The sequence below is a fragment of the Capra hircus genome, chromosome 5, assembly GCF_001704415.2.
Source record: "Capra hircus breed San Clemente chromosome 5, ASM170441v1, whole genome shotgun sequence".
NCBI lineage: Eukaryota > Metazoa > Chordata > Mammalia > Artiodactyla > Bovidae > Capra > Capra hircus.
Genome location: NC_030812.1, coordinates 56,685,774 through 56,694,948, shown reverse-complemented (window position 1 = coordinate 56,694,948; position 9,175 = coordinate 56,685,774). Strand labels below are relative to the sequence as shown.

General features: G+C 51.4%; 1 protein-coding gene across 4 annotated transcripts; it reads left to right on the top strand.

Annotated features, from left to right (window-relative positions):
* On the top strand, nucleotides 703-5,318 carry SUOX (sulfite oxidase). Of its 4 annotated transcripts, none has more exons than XM_018048096.1 (5): nucleotides 703-1,083; nucleotides 1,704-1,770; nucleotides 2,493-2,552; nucleotides 2,805-2,982; nucleotides 3,414-5,318. In XM_018048096.1, the coding sequence occupies exons 3-5, from the start codon at nucleotides 2,503-2,505 to the stop codon at nucleotides 4,821-4,823; spliced, it is 1,638 nt and encodes a 545-aa protein (XP_017903585.1). In that variant the 5' UTR covers nucleotides 703-1,083; nucleotides 1,704-1,770; nucleotides 2,493-2,502; the 3' UTR covers nucleotides 4,824-5,318. The 4 variants fall into 4 exon arrangements, with proteins under 4 accessions (XP_017903585.1, XP_017903584.1, XP_017903583.1 ...); XM_018048097.1 differs by having other exon boundaries at nucleotides 1,055-1,069; XM_018048095.1 differs by lacking the exon at nucleotides 1,704-1,770 and having other exon boundaries at nucleotides 703-1,069.

The window sequence follows — 9,175 nt, the reverse complement described above, 5'->3', positions numbered from 1 at the left end:
CCCAGGTCCATAGCTCGCCAATGACAAGTTTTCCCTGTTGCTGCTGCTAAGTCGCTTCAGTCGTGTCCGACTCTGTGTGACCCCATAGATGGCAGCCCGCCAGGCTCCCCCGTCTCTGGGATTCTCCAGGCAAGAACACTGGAGTGGGTTGCCATTTCCTTCTCCAGTGCATGAAAGTGAAAAGTGAAAGTGAAGTCGCTCAGTCGTGCCCCTCTTAGCGACCCCATGGACTGCAGCCTACCAGGCTTCTCCGTCTATTGGATTCTCCAGGCAAGAGTACTGGAGTGGGTTACCATTGCCTTCTCCGAAGTTTTCCCTAGCCAAATGATAAAAGGGTAATAGCAAACAGTTTATGTTAGTGTCCTTTACTCTGATATTATGAGCAACTATAATCTTCCTACTTTGGGATGTTAAAATGTTATTAAATAACGACCTTTTAAAATAAATGGACAACAAAGCAAAATATAAAATGTGGTTATTCAGTGTTGTTATTTCTACAATTTGAGGAGAAATTGTTAGACCAAGGAATCTCGAAGCCTTTGAACCAGTGTTTAGACTCCATTTCTGCCCTCATTCCTGAAAATAAAAGCTTGAGCTTTTGATCTTGTTTTCTCTAAAAGACAAACAGGGCTGTGGTTGCAACAGACACGCTTGACAAGAGGCGGAGCTCACCACCGGGAGCCGACTGGATGCCGAGGCCTCTAGCGAAAGCACCTTGTGTCTCAGCGGGCGGGGAGGAGCGGGGCGGGAGCACCTCTCAGCCCAACCCTTGGGAGTCCTCATCATCTTACACTGCTCGGGTCCCGAACATCCTGAGAGTCCCACTCCTCGTCTGGCGCGGGTAGAAGGAAAGACAGCCCGTCCTATCTCCAAGCCGGGGTGGCGCCCGGCGTTCCTTGGCCTCCAGGAGGCGGGCACAGCAGCTGGGAGGCGGCCCGCCGCCCGCCAATGGCTGGGGGACGAGCCGAGGGGTGAGAGTGGTCCTTTACTCCGCAACAACGTCACGGCGCAGGCCCCGCCCCTTCGCCGATAGCCGCTGGGTGCGGAGCGGGTAAAACAGCCACCCAGGGTACGTTGAGCCGGGTAAGGAGCCTGGGGCCAGGAAAGGGAATAGGAGGGGGCAAGGCCAATAACCTAAGCGGTGGCCGGGCGGGGGCTTGGCACCCAGGGGTGCTCCGGATCCCAGGCACAGCAAAACTGCCGGTATCCGCCTCCACCCCCGCTAGCCGGGTGCTCCTGGGGCCGTGGGCTATTGCTACGAAATACTCTCGGGCCAGCTGTTAGGCAGTGACATGGAGCCAGCTGCTTGCTACCCGGTAAAATATCCATGTTCTGCCCAAAGTGACCCTGGGGAGTGACTGGTCACCACCCGCACACGGGGGTGTCATCTGTTCTGTAGCAGAAGACTGCTTCTCCCAAGACTGGGACCTTGGGCTGAGTCAGCTCTACCTCACCGCTCCAGCATAGAGTGGGCTGCTGGCACTGATGGGAAGTGGGAGGGAGAGTGAGGGTCCCAAGACCTGGGAGTACAGTGTAGCCTCTGCTCCTACTCCTAGCTTTCTTGCATCACATCAGCAATTCTGACGCTTCTCACCCCACCCCACTCCCCACATTGGCCCTCCTGAGATCAGTGACCTGCTCAGTGCTATAAAGAAAAAACTGCTGCGAGCCAGAGCAGAAAAATTGCCTTCTTCCTTCTCTAGCCAGTTCCCTGACACCCTGGCCATTAACTACTCGATTTGCTGAGCTCACTGAAATGGCATAGACAAGGTAGGGGTGTGGACCCACGTTGGGATCCAGTTCCCAGCTGGGTTCAATTTTAATTTTTTTAGGGGTGGGCGGAGGGAGAGGAGGGAAAGTCCTTCAATGACAATGTTATTACTTGTTTGCACATCACAGCAACTGCTAGGTAGATCTCATTTCACAGATGAGGACACAGATTCAGAGAGGCCTGGTATCTTGCCCAGGAACAGGACTGGTTAATGGCAGGACTGGTTTTTATAAACGCAAAGCAGTTTTTGACTCCAGAATCTGAGCTTCCTTTACCTCATTAGGCTGCCACTATCTATATTTTTACTTTTTTGTCTCCTTTTATGTGAGCATACCCCTCAGTTGTCCTCTGCTAGCTTCAGAAAGAATAAACTGGCAAACTGGACAACAGACTTTTGGCTCCCATTGTTCTCTGTAGTGGACAAAGTAGACAGTAGAGGATGTAGAGCAGGTGATTCTCAGAGGACTCCCTCCCACCCCCTGTTCCTTTCCATCCTGTCAGCATATTCTGTCTCTGAACTCCTCCAGGTTTTCTCTAAGGGCCCATTTGGACCCTTACTCCCATTCTTTGGCCTCGTTACCACAGAAAAAGTTTCCCCATTTGTCCAGAGAGCTCCTAGCTGGTCTCTGTGTCATCCTCCTACCCATTGCCTCAAGCTGCCCTAATCTCATCACCTCCCAGAACTCCCTATCTTGATCCTGGAATCTTCCTCCTATCCTAGGTCTGCCATAATGCTGCTGCTGCACAGAGCTGTGGCCCCAGGGCTCCAACAGGCCTACAGGTAGGCCATCCAGTTCCTAGTTCATATCTCCTTTTAAGTAGTTTATGACACTTATCTTAACTGCCAGATAAGATGGTTGAGATAGTGGCCTGGGAGGAAAGGGAAAGCCACATCTCACTTGTCCCACCCATCCCTGAGAAACTAAGTCCCAACTGAAGGAACCAATGGCTAACCTGGGAAGGTACACCCCAGGCCTTCCCCAGCCCTTTCTTATGATCAGAAGTGTGCTACTAAGACTTCTCTCTCTTCCAGACTCAAGTCAACCCCGGCAAGGCTCTGCATTCGGGCCTGCTGTACAAATGATTCTTTTCAGCCCCAGCGCTCCAGCTTCACCTTCTCTGGTGGTAACTCCAGCACCAGGAAATGGAGAGTCATGGGCACACTGCTAGGCCTCGGGGCAGTGTTGGCCTGTCATGACCAGCAGTGCAGGGTAAGTAGGGAAGGAAGGGACTTCACTATCAGAACTAAGGGGCCTGAGTGAGTTCCCCAGGCAACCCAGGCTTTACCACAGACCCCATGATTACACAGCCTTCATGGTCTTCATGCACAGCACAGATGGAATCTTCTACCTTCCCAGTGGCCATAACTTTGTGGGTTGGGTCAGGGTGTTAGTCACTCAGTTGTGTCTGACTCTTTGCGATCCCATGGACCTCATCCGGCTCCTCTGTCCATGAAATTCTCCAGGACAGATACTGGAATGGGTTGCCATGCCTTTTTCCAGGGGATCTTCCTGAACCATGGATCAAACCCAGGTCTCTTGCATTGTGGGCAGATTCTTAACCATCTGAGCCATCAGGGAAGCACACGGTCAGAGTGAGGTAGAGTGATTTCTTCTTAACATTCTGTTCCCTTTTGCCTCAGGCTTCTCAAGAGTCACCACGCAGATATACCAGGGAGGAAGTAAAATCCCACTGCAGCCCTGAGACTGGGGTCTGGGTGACTTTGGGCTGTGAGGTCTTTGATATCACAGAATTTGTGGACATACACCCAGGGGGGACATCAAAGCTGATGCTAGCAGCCGGGGGTCCTTTAGAGCCCTTCTGGGCCCTCTATGCTGTTCACAACCAGCCGCACGTGCGAGAGATACTAGCTCAGTACAAGATTGGGGAGCTGAGCCCTGACGACAAGGCACCCTCCATCTTGAAGACTTCTGATCCTTATATGGATGATCCTATACGTCACTCAGCCCTGAAGGTCAACACCCAGTGCCCCTTTAATGCGGAGCCCCCTCCTGAGCTGCTGACAGAAAACTACATCACACCCAACCCTATCTTCTTCACCCGGAATCATTTACCTGTACCTAATGTGGACCCAGACACCTATCGCCTGAATGTAGTAGGGCCACCAGGGGGTCAGTCACTGTGCCTGTCCCTGGATGACTTGTACCAGTTCCCTAAGCACGAGATCACAGTCACTCTGCAGTGTGCTGGCAACCGGCGCTCCGAGATGACTCAGTTCAAAGAAGTAAGAGGTCTGGAGTGGAGTTTAGGGGCCATTAGCACTGCGCGCTGGGCTGGGGCACGGCTTTGTGATGTGTTAGCCCAGGCTGGTCACCAGCTCTGTGAAACTGAGGCCCATGTCTGCTTTGAGGGACTGGACTCAGACCCCACAGGGACTGCCTATGGAGCATCCATCCCTCTCGCTCGGGCCATGGACCCTGAAGCTGAGGTCCTGCTGGCATATGAGATGAATGGGCAGCCTCTGCCTCGTGACCATGGCTTTCCCGTGCGAGTAGTGGTTCCTGGTGTGGTGGGTGCCCGCCATGTCAAATGGCTGGGCAAAGTGAGTGTGGAACCAGAGGAAAGTTTCAGCCACTGGCAGCGGCGGGATTACAAAGGCTTTTCTCCATCTGTGGACTGGGACACTGTAGATTTTGATTCGGCTCCATCTATCCAAGAACTTCCTATCCAGTCAGCCATCACACAACCCAAAGAAGGGGAGATAATAGGGTCAGGGGAGGTGACTGTCAAAGGCTATGCATGGAGTGGTGGAGGAAGAGCTGTGGTCAGGGTGGATGTGTCTCTGGATGGGGGCCTAACCTGGCAAGTGGCTGAGCTGGAAGGAGAGGAGCAGCGTGCCCGAAAGGCCTGGGCCTGGCGACTATGGCATCTGCAAGCCCCTTTGCCAGCTGGGATAAAGGAACTGAACATTGTCTGTAAGGCTGTAGATGAGAGCTACAATGTGCAGCCAGACACGGTGGCCCCAATCTGGAACCTGCGAGGGGTGCTCAACAATGCCTGGCACCGTGTCCATGTCCATGTCGCCCCATGAGAAGGTGAAACAGAACCACATTCTGAGCCTCTTTCCATACCCATTCTTTGGCCTCATTACCACAAAAAATCTTTTCCCTCCACCTCCTCTCCATGTCTTGGATCACAATCCTGACTATGCATTCTGAAGCCACACACAAATACATTCCTCACACATTTCCACCTAGGCACTCATTCCTCCTTGGACACTATGTTATAGTCACAGGCCACTGACCCTGTGCCAGAAGGTAAGAGTTATTGGAGCAAAGGGCTAGAAGCAGGAAAAGTAATTCTGGAAATAAGCACTGTTTTCTCTATCTACCCTATCTCCAATTCTAATGACTGTCACCACTGAGGCCTTATTTTGCCTTTGTCCTTGGGATTCTTCAGAGAACATGTGTATATGTAACTTTTTACTGCCTCTAGGTTGCCAAGGGTTGTGAAGAGCACAACACAACCCTCTCCCTTTATAGTTCCACTTTTCTAAATATATCAATAAAATATCTGTTTAAGACTACCACTCTGAAAAATTTTTTTAAGACTATTTGGGGGACTTCTTGAGGCCTGGAGTGAGCAAATTGAAGGGAGGGAAATGCACTGGTACTGGGATACCTCTTGAGAACCCAAAACAAAAGGTGAAGGGAAGTCATGAAGTGGGGTTTCCTTCTCTGAAGTCTGTCGGTGTCTGCAGGGCCAGTTAGGTGAATGACCTCAAGATACCCCTCCAAGAGGAAATTTTTATAAATTTGGCATCCTTAAGTCCCTCCCCTACACAATTCCTACGCCCTTGCAGGAAAGGCAAAGAATGCTAAAGAGGTTAAAATCAATACTGTCGTAGATGGGGCAAAGGCAAAACTTGGCACTAGAGGCAGGCATGCCAGGGCAACTCGAGCGCCCATCGTGGACTTGTTTGGAAAGTAGATGCAGATGAAAGGTTAGTCCTTGAGTTTTCCTTTGCCTGCGACCGCGCCTTTAGGACTTGAATCTTTCGGCGCTCGGCTACTCTCCCCTAGCTCTCCTTCCCTTGTCTCCCCAGCTTGGAGGCGCTCGGTGTTCGGCCACACCGCCTGTCGCCTGGTAGTGGGACCGGAAGTTGTTCAGGGGAGGGGGACAGTCGTACTGGGGGGGTTTATGGGGGGGGCCTGTCCCTCCTCAGGTGAAGCCGCTGATGGAGATGGAGCCGCCGCCGCAGCTGAGCGCCCGGGTCCCGCCTCCGGCCCGGTTGTGGCCAGCTCAGTGACCCCACTCCCCCCGCACTGGGCCGTCCGGGCCAGAGTGGGGGAACCCCGCTGCCCCGCCTCCCTCTCTCCCAATTCCGTCCCCTCTCCCTCACCCCCCCAGCCTGCGCGCGCGCGGAGCTGCCTCAGGTGAGTGAGGGGCGGGGTTTGGGCGAAGCGCGAGAGGCGGGGCCTCGGCCTCCGGGGGCGGGGCCTGAGGGGCCTGGAAGTGAAGGGAGGGGGACACGTGGGCGGGGGCCTGGCGGGTAGAGGGTCCCTGGGTGGGCTGAGGCCCAAGGGAGGAAGCTGGCGGTGGGGGGCAGGGGTTGGCGCGAGGCCATAAGATTGACAGGGACGTAGCAGGGACCTAGGCGTCCTAAAAAGGCGGGAGATGGGTCAAGGTAGGGAACCGAGGACAGGCAAGACCTGGCGTGTGCGAGGCTCCTTCGTTGGGTGAGGTTGGGGTAGAACAGAAGGATAGAGTGGAGAAAGGATTAGACTGGGTACTTGGGCAAAGAAGCAAGAGGCTGCGGGTGGCTAGGGGGAGATGTCGGTCAAGAAGGTTAGCGAGAAAGACATAGGCCTAAGTGGGAAGACTGGGAGGCAATGAGCAGAGTGGGAGAAACAAGTGGTAGAGAAGAAACAGGGTGGAGCAAAAAGTGCTGTGTGCGGCACTATGCGGAGTGAGAAGTTCACGGAACCTGAGAAGCAAGGCTGGGAAGGAAGAGAGTCATTGCATAGGAGCCTTAAGAAATGTAACAGGCAGAAGTCCTGGGGCAGACCACCAGAGAGAAAAACAGACTTGGGAAGCAAGTCTAAAATAAAACAGCCTTCCCTGTACCTCCTCACACAGCCCCATCCCAGTTATTTCCTTCCCCCAGTTTGCTAGAGTTGTAGAACTCATTGTTTGGTTACTGTGCTTTTTTTAAAAAAAACTATGAGTGGTCCTGTTTAGTGACAATGTTTAATGGGAACATGGGACTTTAGATAGGAGATATTTAGGAAATATGGTACCCCATTTCCCCCTCCAACGTCATGAATTTACTGACTCTGCTTCCAGGAAGATTTGATATATCACCAACCACAGTGTGTCAACACTGAACAACTTTTTTCACCTCAGTCCCTTCTCTTATAAAGCAAAATTGTCTACTGTTGTGACTTAAACACCTCCGTTTACATGTTTGAGAGCTCCAGCTATGCCCCAGTCTCCCCAGTATGAGCCCTCAAAGCATCAGTGGTGAGCTTGGTATGGTTGTGACTTACAGGTCAACTCTAGGCCTTCCAATATTATGACCAAACAGAAGACTGTTGAGGCCTGGCTATTTCCCCTTACTGCTGTTTGTTCACTTTGCCTGTGTGAAGGTACATGTTCATATCCTTGGGGAAAAAAAAAGTGAAAGTCCCACAGTTTTGTCTGACTCTGCTACCCCATGGATTGTAGCCTGCCAGCTTCTTCTGTCCATGGGATTTTCCAGGCAGTAGTACTGCAGTGGGTTGCCATTTCCTTCTCCAAAACTGTCTACTGTTGTGACTTAAACACCCCCACTTACATGTTTGAGAGCTCCAGCTTACCCTAGTCTCTCCAGTCTGAGCCCTCAGAGTATCAGTGGTGAGCTTGGTGTGGTTGTGACTTGCTCACAGCTTAACTCTAGGCCTTCCAATATCATGACCAAACAGAAGACTATTGAGGCCCTACTGTTTCCCCTTACTGCTACTTTTCCTTGGGGGAAAAAAAACAAAAAACAAAAAACTGTCACTTAGTCTTGTCTAGCTCTGTAGCCACATGGACTGTAGCTTGCCCGGCTCCTCTTCCCATGGAATTCTCCAGGCAAGAATACTGGAGTGTGTAGCCATTCCCTTCTCCAGGGGATCTTCCTGACCCAGGGATTGAACATGAGTCTCCTGCATTGCAGGCAGATTCTTTACTATCTGAGCCACTTTCATTCAGTTCAGTTCAGTTCAGTCACTCAGTCGTGCCCACCTCTTTGGGACCCCATGAATCGCAGCATGCCAAGCCTGCCTGTCCATCACCAACTCCGGAGTTCACTCAGACTCATGTCCATTGAGTCAGTGATACCATCCAGCCATCTCATCCTCTGTCGTCCCCTTCTCCTCTGCCCCCAATCTCTCCCAGCATCAGAGTCTTTTCCAATGAGTCAACTCTTCGCATGAGGTGGCCAAAGTACTGGAGTTTCAGCTTTAGCATTATTCCCTCCAAAGAAATCCCAGGGCTGATCTCCTTCAGAATGGACTGGTTGGATCTCCTTGCAGTCCAAGGGACTCTCAAGAGTCTTCTCCAACACCACAGTTCAAAAGCATCAATTCTTCGGCCCTCAGCCTTCACAGTCCAACTCTCACATCCATACATGACCACAGGAAAAACCATAGCCTTGACTAGATGGACCTTTGTTGGCAAAGTAATGTCTCTGTTTTTCAATATGCTGTCTAGATTGGTCATAACTTTTCTTCCAAAGGAAGCATTATAAACAGGTGTCTGACTACCTAGAATATTTCCACTTAAGATAACTCAAATTCTGAGGACAAGACCAGATAAAAGGCCAAATCAGACACTCTGGGTGTAGCATCTTATTTGGTAGGGTATGTGAAATGCCCAGCCAGGAATTCCTCATCTCTTCATGAGTCTGGCAGTAGGTCAGTGAATCTTTCTTTGCGGTATGCAGTATGCGGTATTTGGCCTTCCCCACTTACAGCCTAATTCAGAGAATCCAGACAGCTCCGTGGATCACAAGAACAGTCAAACTAGTGGCTCCTGAGATAAAAATAAAGCCCTTATAAAAGGAAATAGCCTTACCATTGGGAATCAGGAGAAGTCTCACTGGAGCTTCTGGGGTGGGCCCCAGGATGGTGGGAGATGCCCTCAATTTGGCAGCTTCAGAATTATGTCTTGTTCTACTCAACAGATGTTGGTTTCTCAAGCACAAAACATAATGACCTTGTTGCCCACTGAGTGGATATATGTGTAAGAGATTCACTTTGTTGTACACCTGAAACTAACACAACATTGTAAATCAGCTAAACCTCCATAAAAATTAAAATCATCATCATCATCATCATCACTGGGGAGGGACCTCCTGGGTGGTTCAGTGGCTATGACTCAACGCTCCCAAGGGGGCCCAGGTTTGACCCCTGATCAGAG